Here is a 23281-nt window from a genome sequence, read left to right as displayed (position 1 = left end):
GTGTATAGTACGTTACATTGCTTTCTTGAAATCAGTCATTTCCACTCCTCCCTACATCACCTTGATAAAAAATAAATCCAATTGGATTGGTAGTGTTTTGAATAGGAATTGTTCGGCTACTTGTTAAAAATTAGTTATGTATCAATTAATCATCCACCTTTGGTTTTTTTCGAAAGGTATTAATCATCCACCTTTGATATTAGAACTATATTGATTTTTGCCCAATAATCAAATATGTACTACTTTTATTCGTAAGTACGGCGGCCCATTTGATTTAATCCCTAAATCTATTTTCCTTTTCTCATAGGTAAGGAGGAAAGTTTTCTTAGATTCCATATTTTGGCCCACTGCATGGCACACATTAGGACCATCTATCCTCTTGCCACGTATCCCATGGGCCATCCCAAACAAATCTTAATGCGATCCACTGTGCGCAAGACCACCATGGAGCCGTATTGATGGAGATCAATCCATCAATCACATCACCTGCTTTGTTGATGTCTCACTCGGTACACGCAATCCCATAAGACACCCAAAAGACGAGAGTAAGATTTGCATGCACCGCCGGATTACATAAACTGTACCCGTCCTCATCCGCTAACAGACAAAGCAACTGTTAACTTTCTCACTCCAAACACCCGACAACTACACTCATATACACACGCATATCTGTATATTCATTCATTCACTCACTTGGCCTTCACGAAAAAATTCACGAAGAAAGACCAAGAAGCGAAATGGAGCCTGAGGGGAAGAGGAAAAGGGAAATTGAGACAAGGAGAGAGAAAGAAGAAGGGAAAACAGAGGAGGGCGAGGAAATTGTTCGGGACCCTTTGGTGGTGTTTGGTTCGGACATCACGATGATGATTTTGAGCCATCTTGACGCAGCCAGTGTGGCACTTTCGCTCCTTGTCTCGCGTGGATGGCATGGAGTCGCCTCCAGCGATAGGCTCTGGACCACCAAGGTTTGATATGGTTTCAATTTTGTTCATGAATGGTCTCAATTTCTTCTTTTCTCGAATTAGTTTGTGATTGATTGGTTTGTGTTCAAGAGAATTTCCCAATTGGGTTTTGTTTTTAAATTCACAATTGGGGTTTGTGTTCGACTTACTTGCATGTTTAGTTTGTGATTGATCGATCTATGTTCGAGAAAATTTCACAATTGGATTTTGTGTTTAAATTCACAATTGGGTGTTGGGTTCCATTTACTTGCATGTTAGAGGTCTCAGGGGAGTTATAAAGAGTGTCAAGATTGGGTATTCTATGAAATTGATTATCGATATGCAAAATTGGGTATTTCAGAGGTTGATTCTGAAATGGTTGCCAATTGGGTTTTGTGTAGTAGTGAGTTTGGTTTATTCCGATTGGGTAGTTGTTGCTTTTGATTGCTGCATTTGGTGATTGTGTTTTTGTGTAGCTGCATGTTGGGATTTGGTTAAACCTAATTAGAGGTTTGAATGATGTGACTTTAGTTCTGAAAATATATTATGAGATTTGATGTTTACTTTACAAATTACAACAACTTAATTTATAATTATGTGGGTTTTGTTGATTTTTGTTACTGTGTTATATAATTGAGTTCTCTACATTTTGGGAATTTGTTTTAAGTAAAAGTTTGCACTTGGCAACCTCTCTGAGTTCAGTCCTTAAAATTTGAGAACTGGATGTTGAATATGGAAACATGCCTTCAAGGTAGAAGCAATATATATATATATATATATATATATATATATATATATAATTTATTTTATTTAGGGTAAACTGCTTTTAACCCCCCTTGACTTGTAGTGTTTTGCAGTAAACACCCCTTATATATATATATATATATATATTTTTTTTTTTTTTTTTGCCAAAGTCCCCTAACTAGAGGGGTTACATTTACTAAAGTACCCCCACCAAAAGTCATGAGTGGGTTTCTTGCAGTTGACCAATTGTGTGAATTTAGCTAAAAAAAACTCTTTTTTTATTTTTTTTCTTGATTTATCCCTGGTCGAAATATGCGGGTCAATTCTTTCCGTTAGAACCATACTCGAGACTCAAGAGTTTCCTACCTCATACGGCTCAGCAGTCAATTCTTTTTGCCCTGGTGGATTTCTCTCTCGTTTAATAAAAGTATTGAATCTTGGGTTATGAACTTTTAAATAAAGAAAAATATAAAAAAAAAAAATAAAAGTAAAATTCATAGTTTTGAGTGTAACTAAATGTTATTTCTTAAGCATATCTTTAGCATAGTTAAATCCTGTAATATCCTTTCCCTTCATTCTCTTTTTTTTATTTTTTATTTTTTATTTTTTTTCATTTCAACCAAACAAAATGAGAGAAAACCCTACTATTTTACGCCATTCAATTTATTTTTGTAATTTAAATTCATTTTTGTCGATCTAATTGTTTAATCAAATGTCCATCCCATATACTTATATATATACACAATGTATAAAATAAATAATATAATAATGGTATATATGATATGAGTAAAAATAAAATATTTGAACTTATATGTAGTTGCACTCATAAATATGAATTTTATTTTATTTAATTAAAAGTGTAGTGTTGCATGTAATAGAAAATATAAGTTCAAATATTATTCAAGGAAAAAAAAAAAAAGAAAAAAAAGAAAAAAATGAATCTTTTAGCTAAATTCACACAATTGGGATATTGCATAAAACCCCCTTGACTTGGTGGGGGCTAAAAATAACCTCCCTCGATTAGTGGAGGGGGGTTTTTTGGCAAAAAAAATAAAATTAAAGGGGGGTTTTACTGCAACATGCTACAAGTCAAGGGGGGTTAAATGTAGTTTACCCCCATTTTTTATAACATACATACATTCTGACATATGCTAGACATGCCAAAAATATGTGTGGGCTGACACAAATTATGTGTGTCGAACATCTGAGGACATGACACAAGGACCTTTAAAAAGTTCCAATATGAAGATGTGAAAATCTTTAGAGTTTGAAAAAATACGAAGATAGAAGGAGAAGAAATTCTTCAATGGGCAGTAATCCAAATTTGTTCCTTCCTTTTCTTTTCTCTTGCACAACATGCCCCGCGGGGAGGGGGGGGGGGGGGGGTGGGGTGGGGTTATACCCTAACATTTCCAATTTGGTTGGAATGACTAGGATTTGAAATTAGAATTTGTTACGAGTTGAAAAAAGTTGGGGCCTATACAAATTCGAATAATAGCCTTTTTTGATTTCATAATAGGAAAACATGGAATAATTAGGGTTTGTGAAAATCATAATTAGGGCCTCTTCCTTTTGGAATAATAAGATTACAAAGTAGGGATTTCTTCATTTTTTTTAGTTAGGTCTAAAACTCTGACACAAGCAACATTTGCAAGTTAGTTAAGTATCCACTAACTTGCAAAACTACCCATTTTCAAATTTCACGGCTTGAAATAGGTCCAAAAGTTAAGTGTAGGATATGGAGACACGTCATGCATATTTAAATAGTTTACAAGTTATACATAGAGTAATACATAGGTGGTTGGTCTTTCTCAACGTGGTGTATAGCATGAAAACCCTTTCGATACAGAGGGTCTACTTTCAAGACTCACTTCATGGCACTTTGGGTCTCCTTCGCCACAAAGAAGTAGTGGTAATTCCCACCCTAAAGGTTCTCCATAGGTAACAAGCTCTCTGCTCTAAATGGACTTGAGTGAGACAACATTGATTCCAAGAATCGCTTCATAGCATACTCGACTGAAACATCTTTTCTTTCTCTCCTGAAAAGGCAGCTTCACAAAACTGCTCCTTTTCTCCACTCTAGAAAGAAAATTTGGGGAAAGCAAGTACAGGTAGCCGTATAAGTTGAAAAGGTAATTGGTAGTTTACTCGGAACACAAACATAAGAACTCAGATTATGCAAAGACCTCAACATAACACTGCTAGGTTGGTCAAATGGTATTATCTATATCTGAAAACCTCTACGAGGCAAAAAATAATTCATTTCAGACTCCGGGTGCCTCTCTTGTTTCAGTAAAGTCTCTTATTGAATCGATCCATATAGCTTCACCTCCACTTGCTTTAGTGAAAAGATGTGGGAGGATCCGAACATTTGGCCGTTCCTTAACACTATATAGAATTTAAATTAAATGTGATGTGGTGGGGAAAGGGATTTCATCTATCTCAGAAGTAGGAACCCTCCTCTCTATTATCAAATTAAGATTGAGATGTTTGATTTGGATTCATGGCTTGGATATACATCGTGTACACACACTCGTGTTTTGTTCGACGCTGGTTCATTGAGGGGAATAGGAGAGTGAGTAACACAGTAATGCAGTTTGTCTTGGATCATTGAAATTGTAAGATATAGGAATTTTCCAATTCTGTTAATCTAGTGTTGCTTTAATTAGTTAGCACCGTAAGAAGTAAGTTGGCTGATGAATTTTCTTTTATGGTAACTTTGTGGCCCTATGATCTGAGTTACTTTTTTGAGTCTACATGTCATCTTTTTGTACTTTTATTACAGTCAAATTCGATATTTTGGTTGTTGAAAGTTCACTTGCTCTAAGCTGGAAAAAGAAAACCTGAAAAGGATCGTGCACCTACATCTTATAGTTGGTTGCTATGAGAGTGAAGGATTGTCATGTCAATTTTGTAATCTTAATGCACTAATGTCATTTGCTACAATTAAGTAAATTTTGCTTCCTTTTTTTTTTTTTTTGTAGTGTGAGGAACTATGGCTTGGGAAAGCACATATTCCTCGGTTGTCGTTGGTTCGGGGACTGTCAAAGTTGGCAGCTTATTCATTGTCTATTATGGATGGCAAGCGTGTAAGTGATTAACAAACCCATATCTTTCTCTCTCCCCTATATTATACACACACACACAAAGACACAGCATATTCATTCACATACACAGTTGCTCTTGTGGTTCATTTTATAACAATTCCAAAACCTGTTGATGATAGAGGCGTATCTTGAAGGATGACCTATGTGATCATGCTTGGGAATTTCATTTTACCCAGGTAACTGCTTTTCGTTCCAGGTGCATAATATATGTCTTTTTACCTTCTGTCTTCAGCAAGTTAGGCCATTGACACGGGTTTTTAATACAACAGGCTAAATCTCACATGAGCTTTGAATATTTAATTAGTGAAAATTTGAAACATTGAATAAGTGAAAGAGTATTTAATTCTTCTTTAACATTTATAACTTCAAAAAATGTGAGTGTTTTGCCTAGGCTCTAATTTCCTCTATTTTCTATTAAATTTCCTGGATTTAACTTCTTCTTGTGTTTGTGTGTGATGCATAAGCTACCTAAGACATAAATGTAATAAATTGCAAACTATTGGCGACTATTTTGAGTATCTAAGTCATGGTTAATCAACTTAATTGCAAAACTGTATTATTTTGTGTCAACAGAAGTAGTTCGAATATGGTTTTTTTGAGGTGAGTTTGCATATGGTTCTTGTTGAGTTGAGTTTGCATTACCTTGCTTCAATTTTTTTGAACTAATTGTTTTCGTAATGCTTACATGAACATGTCATTACTGTTCAATAATTTTCCTGATACTTCCTCATTAGTTTCTCTAATTATTTTGTGTTCTAAACATGGTATAACCTGAGAATCTCATTTTTGTTTCTTTGCAATTGAAGATCTTATAGTCTGCTCGAGCATGATCACCCTCTCTGTGATAAATCCAAACTGAACTATCTGACAAACTATCCTCATTTCCTCATCAGGAAGCCCCGGAATATTGGCGAAATCTTGACCCTTATTGGAAGGGCACGGGCCCTCCCATGCGCCGTTACTTCCATCCAGATGGGAGTCTAACTGCAGATCCTGGTGACAGGGTTTGGGGTGGCCATGAGGCCTGTTATTCTGTAGTTACTAGTATTTTGGGAGATGGAAAGATCAGAGAACACTATGTACGGATCAACCGGTGGCCCCGAATGCATATCTCAAGGAAGCAAGACTGGAGTTGGGAAATGTCCAACAGCCTGTACTGCTACTCCAGCATCCCTGACGCTGATAAGGAAGGCGGGACAGGTCCATTATTTCGAGCCTTTTAGGATCTTTTATTATGTCTGTTTGACCTTGTCTTCAGAAGTTTTGATTGCTATGTTTTTATATGGTTTGATGTAAATGGTGAATGATGTATGTCGACTCAAATTTGTGCTTGTGTGCTTTTGGCAGCAAAAATGGTCTTTGGCAACGTGACTTTCATGCTCTTCCATTTTCTTCTGCTTAATTTGATAAGAATGCAATGCAGGATGCAAATGAATATTTTAAATCATAATATTAATTGTGGATTAGATTTGTACCATAAATTTAAATCCTCTTCATTCCCTTTTGTGGTCTTCGAGTTTTATGATTAAAATTGTATTGCCTTGGTTTTGGAGGAGGAAGCAAAAACCGTTGTTCGGCCCAACAACTAGTTCAGGCCCATAATTCAGCTCAGTGAGTCCATTATGCTAAGGGCGCATTCAATTATATTTGTTCGATTTGTTCATGTAGGACTTCAAACCAGATACTACTGTTTATAAACGGTTTCATATTTTTACTGGTATTGGATCCAACCGTGAAAAATCGGATCAAAAAACTGATTTGATTTAGTTCACCAGTTGACGAGAGCCTATCACTTATTTTTATGCTTAAAATAAAATTACACAATTGCATTAACATAAGAACAATGTTTGCCTCTCTGTCATGTAACATAACAATATAACACATAACAATATAATAACACAGGTTCATTTTAAATTTAAAATATAAGAATGAAAAAATTAAGACTTCTTTTTTTATTATTTTAAAATTAAAATCAAAACGTATCATTTTATCAATATGCTACGTAAGTGGTGAGGCGACTAAGTATTGATCTTACTAACATGATAGCAAAGAAAGAAAATCACAATTCTTCAAAAGTAAAAGTAAAAAGGAAAGGAAAAAATGCAATATTATTGCATGCATGTATATTAGATAATGATTTGTTAAAAATGGAAGAATAGTTCATCCCATTACTGATGATTATACCATACAAGCACCATCCACAGTTGGAAAATCTTTCACTCTTAAATGACCTCTATGAAGGTTTTCTAGCTATATATGGGAGTGAAGAAGAAACATTAGCATCTTAGGCAACATATATATATATATATATATATATATATATATATTTACAGAAGATGAAGATGAATTTCACTTCATTCTGCTCATTTGCTATTCTTGTTCTAACATTTTGCGCGATCACTGGATCAGCAGAAGATATTGGGATTTTTGAACCATACGATGTTTACATCATCGACAACTTTGGTGGCAATGCTGCTCCCTTGTTCGTTCATTGCCAGTCTGGGGACAATGATCTGGGTGAGCATACCCTTTCTCAGGGCGATAATTTCCATTGGCATTTCAGGATCAATTTTCTGAGGAATACTCTCTTCTTTTGCTACCTGAAATGGGAACAAAAGGAGCTGAGCTTCAATGCTTTCGACGTTGATCACATCAGCGAAAGATGTGCTGCTACTTCAACTTGCTACTGGTCGGTGTCAGAAGGGGGCGTTTATTTCAGCAATGATAATCATAACTATTTGAAAGAGCTTAACTGGCCTTGACTCTTACATTTTGAATGAGATCACAATCTATGAATAAAACAAGAATGTTTATGATATATGCAAGTTTCGTACGTGCTAGCGAATTGTTTGTATTCAATGCTATGTTTGATCAAAATCTATGAATAAACATTATGGTACATGCAAGTGTTGTGCTTATCAATTGTTTGTATTGAATGCTATGGTTTTTATTAATACTAGCAGGTATAAAGGAATGAAATCCACATGAATAAACACGAGTTCAACTACTCTATGGAGTGAGCTTGCTCTCGCGGGATCGCGACCCTTTGTCCCGACCATTGTAGCACTATCGCCCAGGGCATAAGGGGCATGATGACTTGACGTCATTCTCACCTCCTCCGACTTATCACCGACAAAACTCAACGATGACAAATAAACACAAGGGTTGCACTCGTTGCGGGACTTAGCCCAACACCTTACACTAACTTTAAGAAGTTGAACTTAAAACAATACACCTCAAGCTACATATATAATAGCAAAGAAAATAAAATTTTCATCCTTCAAAAGGTTAAGTAATTAAATAGGAAAGGAAAAGAAAAGAAAAAATCTGAAGCCTACAAAGATTATTCTTCCAAGCAGATGCTGCAACTTATTCAATATATGCATATATATATATATATATATATTGAATAGAATATGTTAGCAGTGGACCATCCAGTGACTTGTGTGAAAGATTTTTACCTATATATAGATAGATTCCTGTCTTTATGGCTCTCAGGAGTGAAGAAGAAACATAACTATTTCAAAAGATGAAGATGAATTTCACTTCATTCTTCTCATTTGCTATTCTTGTCCTAGCATTTTATATATATATATATATATATATATATATTGAATAGAATATGTTAGCAGTGGACCATCCAGTGACTTGTGTGAAAGATTTTTACCTATATATAGATAGATTCCTGTCTTTATGGCTCTCAGGAGTGAAGAAGAAACATAATTATTTCAAAAGACGAAGATGAATTTCACTTCATTCTTCTCATTTGCTATTCTTGTCCTAGCATTTTACATGATTACTGTATCAACATCACCAGACAGTGTTGGGTTATTGGAAAGATATGAAGTTCATGTCCAGGACAACTTTAGTATAAATGCGACTCCCAAGTTGATCATTCACTGCAAATCGAAGGATGACGATCTAGGCGAGCATACCCTTTCTCGGGGTGATGATTTCAATTGGCATTTCAGGGTCAATATTATAAGGACTACCCTCTTCTTTTGTAACGTTAAATGGGGCAAAAAGGAACTAAGTTTCGATGTTTTTGACGTTAGTCACAACAAATGTAAAGCAAATTTTAAGTGCTTGTGGTCGGTGCAAGAAGATGGCGTTTATTTCAGCAATGGTTCAGAATTTTATTACAAAATGTATAGTTGGCCTTGACCATATTACATTTTGAATCAGATCAGAATTTATCAATAAAACAAGAATGCAACTGGTATATCTATTGCATGTTGGCTTATGATTTTTTTTTTTCCCCGGTAAATTCTTATGAAGTGTTTGTACTGTCCATCTAAAAATTCTACCATTATGAAAGATTGGGTAGATCATGTTGTTGTTATGTCAATTATATGATTGGATATTAAAAAAAAAAAAAAAAAAAAAAAAAAAAAAAAAAAAAAAAAAAAAAAAAACCAACTTAATTCTATTTATTTTGCATTATTGGCGCACCATGCTAGTTAAAACGTGCACAGACACCTAATTTGCTGTTTTGGAGATTAGAACTCTTACTACCCACTTTGGGAGGTAAAGGAGATATGTTACAAAGAATATTTGTTCCATGTCGAATCGGATGAGAAGTGAAATGAATATAAATAAGTGGCTATATAACACTACTCAATAACTTAACCGTTTGGATAAATAGGTAAGCGTCCACCCATTACAAGATACCACCGGATCACATGTAAGGCAGTTGGTAAGAGAAATCACTTGTGGCCCTTCTAGTTTAATGAAACTTTATTCTTGATACAACATGTTAGTGTATATATATTTATATATAATTTGTTATGAATTAAAAAGAAAGAAGAAAAACAATCTTCGACACCGTCAATGAACTGTTCTTTTCAACATTTTTTTTCCCAAAATCATTAACAGATATGCTCTTAACAATATATACCACAAACGGCCCATTTTAAGTGCCACTTTTTGAAAATCTAACTTTTAAGCAGCCCATTTTAAGTGTCACTTTTTGAAAATCTAACTTTTTAAGATGTTGCATTTAATATATATATTTTTATTGTATCGGTAATTAATGAATTATCAAATTCTTTCAGAAGGACAAAGCGGTGTTGATAGGGGTTGAGGAGATAAGTCATTGAACTATTGCTTTCGGACCACACTCATGTTGTGGGGCCAATCCACAATGATGTGATTGTGATGATAGTTTACATTAAAAAAAAATTTATAAGTTCAATACAAAATAAAATATATATATTATAAAATATAGTGCAATAATTTTTTAATTGGGACAGCTAAATATGAAAGGTGGACATTTATTTTTGGACTGAAAAAATCATTAAAAGAAAACTCGTTACAATTATTTTATTTTATTTATAAAATTTAATATTACTTGTTTATTTTTCATCTTAAAAGAAAATATCATAATTGCATTGACATAATAGCAAAGAAAAGTAAATTTTATTCCTTCAAAAGTTAATTAAAAGGGAAATAAAAATAAAAGAAAATTTTGAGAGGGCCAACTCTATTTATATATGGTACTTATTTATTTTTATTAACGATTTTTGTATAGGAAAATTAAAGTTGACACCCTCAAGTTTTTAAAAATTTAAGTGGTTTTCAAAAGAAATTAATTGTGCCTCCTTCAAAATCCAGTGAATCTTTCTATTCTTGCTTACAACATTATGTTTCGGTTATATGCATTGTCGGCTTATGAATTGTTTGTACTGTTCATCTAAAAGTTTTACTATTATGAATAAAACAACGATGTTTCTTCTTTCCGGTAAAAGTGTGTGGCAAAGCACTTTGAATGCCACCTCAGCAGTTAAAGTCATAGTAGACCTACCTAGATCACGACAAAAACCACAATATAGTAAAACTCTATTCAATAACAATACATATAGGGTAATAAATGGGCGGGTTAAAATAAACGACTTAATATGAATCAAGATTATGATCTATATATCTATTAATTATTATTTTTTATTTTTAATTTTTTTTATTAAATATTAACATAATTTAATATATATTATATATTTGATTATTAATCACGTATGTCTTTAAAAAAAACACAATTTAATTATTTTAAAAATAAAATAAAACTTAATTTTGGAAGTAATATGCATTTATTTTGAGAGGTAGAAGTACAACAAATTAAGATTAGTCGTCTCACTTTCATCGCCGCAAGTTGAATCAACAGAGATTGTATCAGCATTAAGATCCAACATCTCTCTATACATATATATATATAATTTATGAGATTGTAGTTTCTACAGAGCATCAAATTTCAATACACAGAACGAAATCAACCGGTGATAGTGATGATGATGATGACGATGATGAGAGAGCGCGCGATCGGATCCGAAAATCGATTTCGATGAATAATCACAGATAAATTGAGAGATCTGAGATATGAGATGAAACTCGTCTTCTTCACAGTAACAGTTCGCGAGCAGAGAGAATCAAAACTGATGTGTGAATAAGCAGCTCAGGTGAGTTGCATTTCACAAGTAGAGATAGAGAGAGAGATTTAGAGAGAGAAAGAGAGAGTCATGGGGTTCCATGGGAAGACGAACAAATGTATAAAATGAAAGATATAAAATGAAAGTAAATAAATGTTTATTTTTTATTTTTTAAAATAAAGTAAAAAATATAATAATGAAAGTAAATTAAAGGAAGGTGGGAATGGGCCATTCAACACAATAATAGTAATTTTTTATTAATTTATTTTTTTTAAAAAAATGAATTTTTAATTTTTTAATTATTTTTATTTTTAAAAGTATTTTTTAATTATTTATTTTTTTTAGAAAAAGTTTATAGAGAAAGAAACTTAAAAAGAAAAGATTGATAAGAGACAAATTTAAAAAGAGAGGATTGTGAGAGAGAGAATTTTAGAGAGAGAAATGAGTTGAGTGCAGGAATAGATATATGTTTTTGTGTTTATTAGGTGATGGGTGAAATATAACTGCTGTAAAGTCAAAGAACAGGAAAAAAAGGGGAAAAAAAATTGGTTTTAGGTAGGGGGTGGTAAAATGGGTCAGGAACCATCAACCTACCTATTTTTGCCCGTCTTTTAATGATTATAAATGAACCATATTTAAGATCAAGATAGGTTGAGTAATTTTTAACCACTTAATTTGAGGGTCAAGATGAGTTAAATATGGCTTGACCCTCAAATTAAGTGGTTAAAAATTATTCAACCTATCTTGATCCTTAAATTAAATATGGTTCATTTATAATCATTAAAAGGCGGGTGAAAATAGGTAGGTTGATGGTTCCTGACCCATTTTACCACCCCTACCTAAAACCAATTTTTTTTTCCCCTTTTTTCCTGTCCTTTGACTTTACAGCAGTTAAATTTACGTAAATGGGCCATTCATATTGATGTTTTTCTTCTTATTTATTATTATTTTTTTTATAAAGGTAAATTTCAATATATAATATATATAGTGTACAAATCAAAATAATACTATATTTTCATCATTACCTGTATGTTCTTAAAAAAATTTAAATTTAATAATATATTATATATTTATATTTAAAAGGTTAAATTAATAATTTTAAAAGGAGACGATACATTGCATGTCTCCTTAAAAGTCTCTAATATCATATATTGACATTTACTATGGGACAGAAAGAGTAATATACACACACTCCTGTGGTGTTTTCCTTTATATATAATAGTATTAAACATCTCATAAGCACTTACTAGCTCACAAAGCATTAACTTATTTACTGGCTGTTCATAATTAAAAATAATACTAAAAAAATCAAGGGACTAAGATTTTGTGGTATGCCTATCCAAATCCAGCCTATATTAATAAGTAACATGACCAGATATCACAATGAATAATGCTATTGCACTTATAAATTATATTATTTTTATTTTTAGAAATTTAGGAGAAATAATAATTTAAGAAAGAATTATTTGTAATAAGGAAACAAATCAAACATTTTTCTATCTATTCTCTCTACCTTCTCTCTTAGTTAACACTCTCGGTCAATCTATCTCTTTCTCTCTCTTAGTTAGCCCAAATCTTACTCATGGTATTATGCAAGCCATGATAACATTCTTAGACAGTAATTTCCCAATAAGACAATTAAAACACCATTCCACCCCTCCTTCATATCCATTGTAATTTTTTCATCATCAAGAGATAATAGAAACGACTCCATCTGTCTAAGGATCTTTTGATTCATAGCTTAGAGAAAATCAAACCTTCAAGAAAACAAAACCTCACCTATATTTGATAACCAGATTGATGGTATAGAGAGAGAGAAACTAATGATAGAATGCACGTGGAGAGACTCTTTGATCGAAAGATAAATGGTTAACTATTACAGAGAAAGAGACAGAGTGAGAATGAACTAAGAGAGAGAAAGAAACAGATTCTTTGAGCGTGTTAACCAAAAGAGAGAACGTGAAGAAAAAGAAAAAGAAAAAGCTTTATTAATTTGTTTCCTTATTACAAATGATTCTAACTTTCTTAAGGAAACAAGTATTGAATGATATATTTATATTTATTGAATAATGATTTGTTAAAAATGGAAGAATATTTGGCTCTTAAACGACTTACGCAATAGTTTTCTAGCTAGCTATATATATATATAGAGGTCGGTCCGAGGAGTGAAGAACGAACATAAGTATATATTAAGCAACATTTTTTTCACAAGATGAAGATGATGAATTTCACTTCATTCTGCTCCTTTGCTATTATTGTCCTATCATTTTACATGATTATTGGATCAGCATCAGCAGACAATTTGGATAATTTGGGGTTTAATGAACAATACGACGTTTACATCTACGACCGCTTTGGTAAAAATGCGACTCCCCAGTTGATGGTTCATTGCAAATCAAAGGACGACGATCTAGGTGAGCACACCCTTTCTCCGGAGGGCGTGTTCCATTGGCAATTCAAGGTCAATTTTTTTAGGACAACTCTCTTCTTTTGCCACGTTAAATGGGGCCAAAAGGAGCTAAGTTTCGATGCTTTTGACGTTAACAACAACAGATGTAAAAAAAGTTTAAAGTGTTACTGGGCAGTGTCAGAAGACGGCATTTATTTCACTAATGGTTTAGCTAAATATTACAAAGTGTATGGTTGGCCTTGACCTATTACATTTCGAATGAGATCAGAATCTATGAATAAAACAAGATTGTTTATTGTGACCTTAAAGATCTACCATTATGAGTTTAAAGTTTGGGTTGATCATGTTGTTTTTCTCAAAAGTATGATGAACTTGGATGCACCTCCCTTCAATGAGTTTAATGATTTTATCAAGACTAGTGATACTTGGATTCAAATTGCTCAATTTATAGTTTTTGATTTGTCATTTTTACTAAATATATAATAAAATAGAGAGTCTCACTTTCTTAAATTTTATATACTTAACCAATCAAAACTTATATGTCAAATCGTCAAACAAATCACTCACTCGACTTAGAAGTCATTTTCTTATTATCGAGGAGTTGTGCCAGGTTGAATGGCTGAAAAAAAATCATATTAGCCCGACTGAAAATGTGGACAACATTTTTTTGCCACTTAAGATTGCACAATCTCATCACTTTTAAAACTGCTCTTGATAAGACTTAAAACTTACTTATTTAAAAAAATTAACACGGAATCAACTATAAAGAGTTAGTTTAGTTGAAAAAGACTTGAGTCTTGGTGCCTCATGAAGCGTCAAATCCCATATTGTAAACCTTTTCATCTTTGCCTTCAAAGTTATCCATTCATTTCCATATACGTTCAAATGCAGACCATAGGATGATGAGGGTTTTGTTTCTTTTGTGTTTCTTACACTTCCATTCTTTACTTATCCTCTAAATTTTCTCAATTTCTACCAAGAAATAGGGCATTTTCCATCCGGATATTATTTAATGTAAATTTGATTTTATGCATGGAGAAGAAAAAAATTTAAAGTATGATCAAATTTGTTTGAGACCTGTAGTTGAGGAAAAACAAAATTAGGAATGAGAGAGAGAGGAACAAGAGGAGAGAGAGAGAGTCATGAAAGAAAGAATAGTATCAAGAGGAAGTTCATCTTTTTTGTATCAGTATTGAACAAGGATTATGACGGATTGTGCTTGGACTGAGGAGAGAGTATTGGGTTGTCTAAGTTCAGTTACGATAAGATGGATTAAACAAGAGCTTGACCTAAAGCTAAAATTTTCTTATTTAAGCTCAAGTTTGCTAAGTATAGAGCATGGTTAGCTGTATAGTCGTATACGTTGATACGCAATTTTTTAAGTTCAATCGTAATTGATAGTGCGAACGATGATATAGAAGCGCACACACACACATAAATATATATATATATGCTTTTGCAAATCCCCTGTTTGTATAGAAACGAACCAAATTTTTTAACAAGAAACGTCTTCATGGCTTCAAATTATAGGTCTTGAGTATCTCTAACTCTTCATAATTTAAAATTGTCGACTAAGACGGGTATCAAATCACACCAAACTTGGTCTAATAGTAAATTATTCACAAGTAATAGAATCAGTATTACCTAATTAATAGGTAATAAGCAACACTTGTGCTTTTGCTCTGACCAGAAAGTGTTCGACTTTATTCTAAAACTTGTTTGGTAACGTTTATTTATTACAAGATTTTTTGAAGTAAAAACATAAAAATATATTTGGTAAAAAGTGTGGTAAGTTTGAAAATAAAAATTAATTTTTTTATTCCGTTTTTAACTTTCTTCGGAAGTATTTCGGCACTATTCAAATGACAACAAATATGACTAAATATGTTTTGTACTTTTACTTTCCTAAGGTACACTAACAAAGCCAAAAAAATGCTTACCAAAGGGACCTTAATCAGTTATACTTTCAAACAAATTTACAAACACGGTCACTTGAAATGGAATGCTTTAACCCTTTAATAAGATTCATGGATTCCATTGCTAACTGCTATTGGAGCAGTGCTTACACATTTCGAATTGAAGAGTTTATCTTGAATTAGATGCGGCGATAACTAAAAAGACATTAATATCCTCTATTTTAATACATATTATATTTTATTTTTTTATGCATTTGTATTTCCTATTTTATCAAACTAAACAAATTCTCAATTGAAGAAAAAGAAAGAACAAACAATTACACTAGGTTTCTCTCTCTATCTCTATTTTTTTTTTCTCCTTATTTATTTATTTATTATATATACAAGTATATATATATATATTATATATATATATCCTCTTATGCACACTCAATATGTTTCAATTACGGGTGGATATTTTTTCAAATTTAACCTTAATTAGAAAATATCAAATCAAAATACAATTATAAAAAATTTTAAGTGAATTATGTAAATTAAGATTCTTATTCACAAGAAAAAAAGTTATTCCTTCGTGATAAAAAAATTGAAACTTTTAATTTTCATTATTTAAAAATTTAATCGAAAAAGTCTCCTAAGGGTTTGGATTCCATAATCATAAGTTTTATTTTTTATTTTTTCTTTTTTTATATTAAAATCTCTTCCTATATTAAAAAAATTATTTTTAAAACACACAAAACAGCCAAATAAAATGTCAAATAAACGAAAATTCTTGAAGCATATCATTTTCCCACTGTATCAGTGAGCAACGGCTATTTTGAGCACCCACAATGGTGACTTTGTGGTCTACATTGACTAATTTGGCACATGAGCGGGCTATATGCCTTGGTTGGATAATGTTTGTAACGGGCTGTTATTTCCTCTCAGTTGTACTTAATCCAGGCTGCCTGGTTGTTGGGCTGCTTGGGCCTATGACCTTTTAAATTTGTTCACACATATATATAATATTGCATAACAGTTCGGGGAAAAAAACAAAAATTCATAAAATAAAAAAGAGATCCACAGAAACAGAAATCCTCAGATCCCCATACAATAGATGAAGCTTATCACATTTTCATCAAATGCACTTGCATGATTCGATAAGCCTAGAAAGTGAAGCAACATAAAACAGAGACACCACTAATATCCTACAGCAAGGTTCATCCAGTAGTCGCATCTCCAACAAACAAACGGTGGAACTCACAAAGTCCCAAACTTTGATATAACTAGTAAAACAAGAAACTGTTAAAACAACTTTAATGCATGTAAAGAGATCCTTCAGTACATGCTTATTCCCCTAGAAGAAAGACAAGCCCGATGAAGGTACGAAGCCTGGAGAGGAACACCAGCTCCTGACAATTAAAATGCACCCCAAAAGAAGTGACAAAAAACACCCACCGATGTCCTACCAGACCTCAGGACGTAGTTCACCGGTTGCAGGAGGCATCCATCTTCCAGAGTGGTAAACATTTTCACCAACTTTCCAACCCGGCACGTCCTTCATTATTCTAGCCTCTTCCTCAAGATACTTCTTCCATTCTTTGACAAATCTAATGAAGAAGAAGGAAATGTTTAGTTTTTACACGAACGTAAGCAAATTAGAGAAAGTGAGGGAGGAGCAGGACTACTGAAAATGAGTGTTAGTTTACCTTTCATCCTCTTCAGCTTGAATTAAGGGCAGGATAGCTCTGCGAGCAGAATATTTTTCTTCCTTCAGTGCCCTACAAATGTAGAAATCATCAGCATGTTACATATCAATGATTATTTCAATAATTCTTTTTTTATAGTATAAGAAACTAGGCAGCTTCAGCACTCATTTATCATTAATTTAAAGATAAACTACCACTGATCCCCCTCCCCCACCCACTCCCAATATAATAGGCAATAAAGTAATGAGCTTATCAAGAGCATGAGGCACAGTAACAATAACGATTGTAGAATATAGGAAGAGAAAAGGGGTAATAAATAAAAGTATAATATTAGCAATGATGACAAACTATCAATTTTAGGCTTCTATCCTATATTCAATGACATTCCTTTATACATTTACACTCAGCATGAAGCACATATACTAGGATGTGTCACTTGTCATGCGTCAAAATCTGACTTGATAATATTATGACCAAATCTAGGATAAAAATTGCATCACGCTTTAGTAACCTTTTACTTATCCTACCAGAAGAGAGAAATTAGTTTCTTTTAACTCAACTTCATATCAGGAAAAAAAATCAAGAAGATATGCCCCAATAATTTAGGTTGTCATGAGAAGTCCCTGTTACATCAGATTCTAACTGACAGCATACAGTTTTTTGAATCATGCTGTTTGCCATGTTCCTGTATGAGCTTTATATGCCAAAATTTCACATTGACAGAAACAGTCCTACCATTCTGTCTGATTCAACAGGTTACAACTCAATTCACAAAGCCCCAGTTCGAACTATTGAGTAGATAACACAAGTACTTTTTCCTTAGCTCTATCAAAAACCATATCCTCTTTCATGCTTCGATTGGTATGATGGTATGAGGGATGAAAAACAGGAAGAAGGAAAGATGGAAGGCATAGAAGAGGTCCCTAAAGAAAGGAAGGAGGTTTTCACTCTTTTAGTGTGGTTTGAGAAAGAAATATGGGACGGGTATGTATTCTTAAATAGGATATTATTATTATAGGCGAAAAATTTCCCCTTCTCTTTAGAGGGACACAATATGTGAATAGAGGGGGGACTTCCTCCTCTTTTCCTCCCACTTTTGGGTGGAAGGAATAATGGGGCCAGATGGAAAGGCCCCATCTGTCTTTTCATTCCCCTTTCCAACCAAATCATGGAGGAATCATCAACAACCCACAAATGCTTCCCGGTGAGCTAATGCTTCAACATTGCGCTAATTTTGATTATCCATTGAGATAAAATTATCAGCTCACTCTTCCTTTTGACCAAACCAATCATTAGTTAATCACCACTCTTCTCAGTCATCTTATATTTCAACAATTAAGACAAACCATAATATATTCCCAGCAAGCTAATGCTCAATCATTGGTGATTGTTGAATAACCAGAACAGAAATCCCCATACAAAAATGAAATTGACCCCTCTAAGGATTAGCGAATATATTCCCAGTAAGCTAATAATAGTTTCAGATCCAAGTAACTAATTCCTTTTATCCATCCAATATGAGCCTTCGTAAAAGTGCTCCGAACTCATGTAGTCAACAAAATCTTTCCCCAACTACTTGGGTTCGGCTGCATGAATCCTATTTTTCCATCTTGCACTATCCAAAGTCATAGCCTCATTCAAACCACATTTATTACATCCTTCCCTGCTATATCAACGTGGACAATATCATTCTTCCTAACTTTGAACTAATGTCATACATTTGAAATCACAACCACTCTTTCAACATTTTTGATAACATTGTTTAGGGTCTCACACACCAAAAACTCAAATAAACAGTTCAAAGCACAAATTTTATACTCTAAGTTTTAACAACCCAGAAATCGCCTAGAACTATCAGCATTACACATGTTAAATCCAAGAAAGTTGACTAGCATCAATCCTCTAACCAGATAATTTCAAGCTAAATATTTGCAAGCATAGACTGACCAAAAAACCTTTCTGGAAAGTTCGTCACTCAGAGCAAAGTTACGAAAGATTAATTTTTCCATATTCATGAAGCAACAGAGCTTGATTTGAACACAAGCGATAAAGGAAAATTGATATTATATTGACAATCAAGATTGAATTTGCACTACGGAGCTTTTTGTTAAGCACTAAATATTCAAACAGCATATTTTCATCCCTTTTCCCCTTATGCCATCTTTAACCCATTCAAATTCACACCTGATCTCTTTAAAATTAATTTTAATGGACACGAATTAAGCATCTCAATCGATGCATACTTAGTTTCGATCAAAGGTGCCACATTGCATAGTCTCCTCGTTCTTTTTTTTTTTTTTAATCACAACCTCTATATTACCATTCCAGTACCAGGCATTCTCTTTCTAGCCAAGCCTCAATTCCCTCCAAACATCATCTTATGAAGATATCATTTGAACTCTATCAAGCAAGGTGGGTTTTATAATATTACAACAACAACAACAACCAATCCTTTTCCCAATTACTTAGGACGGGCTACATGAATCCTATGTTTCCATTCCACTCTATTTAAGGACATAACCTCAACCAATCCACATTCTATCATATCTTTTTTACCAACTCTACCCATGTTAACTTTTGTCTTCCTCCCCTAGTATTACCCTATGTGTGGACTATTTCACTTTTTCTAACCGGACCACTTAAAAGTCTTCTTTGCACATGTCAAAACCATCTTAACCGATTTTCTCTCATTTTATCTCTAATTGGTGCTACTACAACCATCTCCCAAATGTGATTTTTTATTTTATTTTTAAATTCTATCATTTCTAGTCAGATTGCACATCCATCTCAACATTCGCAATTTTGCCACACTGGCATTATGCAAATGTTGTTTCCTAGCTACCCATCATTTGATACCATAAAGTATGACTCGTCTGATAGTTGTTTGATAGAGCTCCCCTTCCAGTTGTAAGGGGATACGCCTATCACACAATATCCTAGATTCGCGCCTCCTGATTACATGATTAACGGTCATCTCCAATTTCTCCCTCATTATGAATCATTGAGCCTAAATAACAAAAAAATTCAGTTTATGTACATCTTGATTCTCAATCCTCCTCATTTGTCTTTCTGGATTTACTAAAATTACATTACATGTATTCAGTTTTATTTTGACTTATCTTAAACCCTTTTAGTTTTAAAACTTCTCTCCAAACCTCCAATTTGGCATTAACTCCTTCTCTAGTGTCATCAACTAAAATAATATCAACGACAAATAACAAACACCACACAATCTCATAATGGATGTGTCTTCTCACGTCATCCATAACCATAGTGGGTTTTATAATCTTATCATATAATATAAAAGTCATAATATCCTTCTTGCACTCACAACCTGCACACCTGAATCTAATATCCTTCTTGCACTCACAACCTGCACACCTGAATCCTAAAGATCTACCACTCAATCGCTCCATCCTTACAAGTATATAGATGACAAGCTGAGGCTCCAAAAATTTGAGCCCAACATTCTAAATTTAGAGCCTATATTTTCCCAATTTCAGATGAAAACATGCAGGCACCATCACCAGAGCATTCATCAATATATTCATAACTGATGCAAAAACATGAGAACCCAATTCGACACTCAAGTTCAAATCAATAAACACCTTCAAGATTTTCATTTTTCCACATGTTTAACTTTTTAATTTCTTTTGGAAAAAAATCAGTAAAATTCAATCATAAATAATCATCATCTTCAACATGACAAAAATCAAAGAATTTTCCACATCGAGACCCACAAGATGTAGAGATATATCGAGAGAGATACGTATTGAATCATGAAGACGATGATGGAGAAAATCTGACCTTCGGACTTTGTTGCCTTTGCCGACCTGGTACATGCCCCAAGTGAAAGCCCCAAAAGCAGTGAGAAAAATTGCGACGGCACTCGGACCCGTATTAGGGATCCGGCGAGCGAACCGGACCGGAGGAAAACCGCCCGGCGGCGGACCGTCCTGGAGGATTGGCATCTCCTTCACGCTCGCCATCCCCGGCTTATTCCTTACCATAGCCTCCGTCATCTTCCTTCGTCTTCTCTTCTCAGATTCTCCGGTTGTGTGAGGAAATGCAAACTGTGTCTAGAGAGAGAGTTTGGCTGTGAGAGAAACCCAATCGAGAATACACGTGTGTACGGTGTTTGTAGAATCAGGTGACTCGGGTGAGATTTGTCTAGTTCACAGGCGGGTGATTAAAACCACTACTACTACTCAATTTACATTTTTAGTATACTAATTTCTGGACGTACACTTCGATCGAATCCCATCCAATTGTTTGAATATGGATTGAAAAAATTTCAATAATTACTGGATATGAATTTATTTAATCCAATCCAATAATAATGTAATTAAAATTATATATGTATGTGTGTATATATATATATATATTTATTTTTTACATTATAATATACTACATAGATATGAATGTTATATATATTAGTTATCTATTATTAAATTAATATATATTAATTATTTATCACTATATTCATTTGATTTTATAGTTATATTATTCATTATCTTATATATTAACAATTCTATAGTCCATTTAACTTTAAAACCATACATGTTCGTGAATTTGAATTTGAATTTGGATCTAAATTTGATTCGATCCGAATCCAAACTAAACAATAAATGAATCCGAAAATCCGTTAGTTTAACAAATCGAATATAAATTTGATCAATTTGATCCGTTAATAAGTTTACTTTAATATAGTATCGTGTATTAAGGCCATGTATAATAATTCCTATGGGGGCATTTGCCCTCACTGGAATTTTTTTTGTTTTGTTTTGTTTTTTATTTTTTTTAAATTTGTATTACTATTTATATATTTTATTAAATGCCCCATAGGAATTATTATTATTATGATTATTATTATTATTATTTGTTTGTATTATCCTTTTACTTAGTTGCCTGAAGTTAGAGAAATTGATATTATTATTATTATTATTATTTTGTACAAGACAAGAAGGGTTAAAAATTAAATTAATAGACGCAGAGAGTCAAAACTCTACACTCCAAAATCTACCAAAGACATTAACCCGAAAAATTAATCTATCAGAGAGTTTGTAAGAAACATTACAATAGCACGTGGTTTGACTAATTGTTTGGGGAAACCCGTCAAAGAGTCAAACAATTAATCTATCAGAAAGTCAAAGCTTGACATTTCAAAAATTTATCGAAAAATTGATACCGGTAATATGAAACGAAAATATATAAATATATATACTAAATGCGTCCTTTAGGAAGAGTGACTAATTGTCAGGCGACTAAAACCAAAAGGGGTAGGGTTTGTAAGAAACATTACAATAACACGTAATTTGACTAAAAATTTGATAAAAGAATGGAAAAACAAGATTATTTAATTTTATAAAATAATAATACAAAATTCTTTTACCCCATCTCAAGTAAATTATAAAAAAAAAGATTGTGAGTAAAATTTAATAATCTTCCAAACCAAAAATGTCTCATTTTCGTCTTCGGTAAATACATACTATCGTTTTTGAATTAGTTATTTTATTTTTATTTTTATTTTTGTCCCCCATCCGAAGTTGTTTCTGTGTGTGTGTTAATGGAATGTTCCGTGAACATAAACAGATAGTAAAAATGAGAACTTTCTCCTGTCATATGATATTAGGGAATCCTAAAACAAATGGGAACCACATAATTAGTTCTAGCAATAAAAAAGTAAATAGAAAAAATTAATCTATCGTGAACGTTATTATGGTCCCCTTTACTACCATTATTTACTTTAGACTTAGAAAACTACATATACGCATGTAACATACACTTCTTTTAGCCCATGTAATATTAGGTAAACCCAGGCCCACTTAACTATATAAAAACCATCCTTTACATTTTTAGAAATTTCAGCCCAACACAATTCATGGCCTAACGTTTTTAAAAGTGCAATCTAAGCCTATTACCTTCTCCATGACCCAAACCCATGTACCCTTAGAAGTTAACCCTAATCTCATTTCCATGACCCAAACATATGTAGGGAAGTCTTTCTCATCATCATGTAGGAGTAATTATTGAATGAATATATATGTAGGATCAGAGTG

The 23281-nt window shown here is 33.0% G+C and overlaps 3 protein-coding genes across 4 annotated transcripts; 2 read left to right on the top strand and 1 right to left on the bottom strand.

The window, feature by feature from the left end:
* The first annotated feature begins 547 nt into the window (after positions 1-547).
* On the top strand, positions 548-6158 carry LOC132274915 (F-box protein GID2-like). Of its 2 annotated transcripts, XM_059776280.1 has the most exons (4): positions 552-965; positions 4670-4774; positions 4912-4968; positions 5686-6158. In XM_059776280.1, the coding sequence occupies exons 1-4, from the start codon at positions 738-740 to the stop codon at positions 6013-6015; spliced, it is 720 nt and encodes a 239-aa protein (XP_059632263.1). In that variant the 5' UTR covers positions 552-737; the 3' UTR covers positions 6016-6158. The 2 variants fall into 2 exon arrangements, with proteins under 2 accessions (XP_059632264.1, XP_059632263.1); XM_059776281.1 differs by lacking the exon at positions 4912-4968 and having other exon boundaries at positions 548-965.
* A 966-nt stretch (positions 6159-7124) lies between these two features.
* On the top strand, positions 7125-7628 carry LOC132273445 (self-incompatibility protein S1-like). The gene has a single exon (XM_059774403.1). It carries the CDS (start codon positions 7129-7131, stop codon positions 7552-7554), a length of 426 nt encoding a protein of 141 aa, XP_059630386.1. The 5' UTR covers positions 7125-7128; the 3' UTR covers positions 7555-7628.
* An 8930-nt stretch (positions 7629-16558) lies between these two features.
* LOC132274914 (NADH dehydrogenase [ubiquinone] 1 alpha subcomplex subunit 13-B) lies at positions 16559-21379 on the bottom strand. The gene is made up of 3 exons (XM_059776279.1): positions 21030-21379; positions 17223-17294; positions 16559-17123 (listed from the first exon to the last, which is right to left on the bottom strand). Exons 1-3 carry the CDS (start codon positions 21242-21244, stop codon positions 16979-16981), a joined length of 432 nt encoding a protein of 143 aa, XP_059632262.1. The 5' UTR covers positions 21245-21379; the 3' UTR covers positions 16559-16978.
* Between the last annotated feature and the right edge of the window lie 1902 nt (positions 21380-23281).

The sequence above is a fragment of the Cornus florida genome, unplaced genomic scaffold (assembly GCF_030987335.1).
Source record: "Cornus florida cultivar Cherokee Brave unplaced genomic scaffold, ASM3098733v1 CherokeeBrave_3.0.0_Hap2_Chr09, whole genome shotgun sequence".
NCBI lineage: Eukaryota > Viridiplantae > Streptophyta > Magnoliopsida > Cornales > Cornaceae > Cornus > Cornus florida.
Note: the sequence above shows the minus strand (reverse complement) of the source record. Positions and strands in the feature narration are given on the sequence as shown.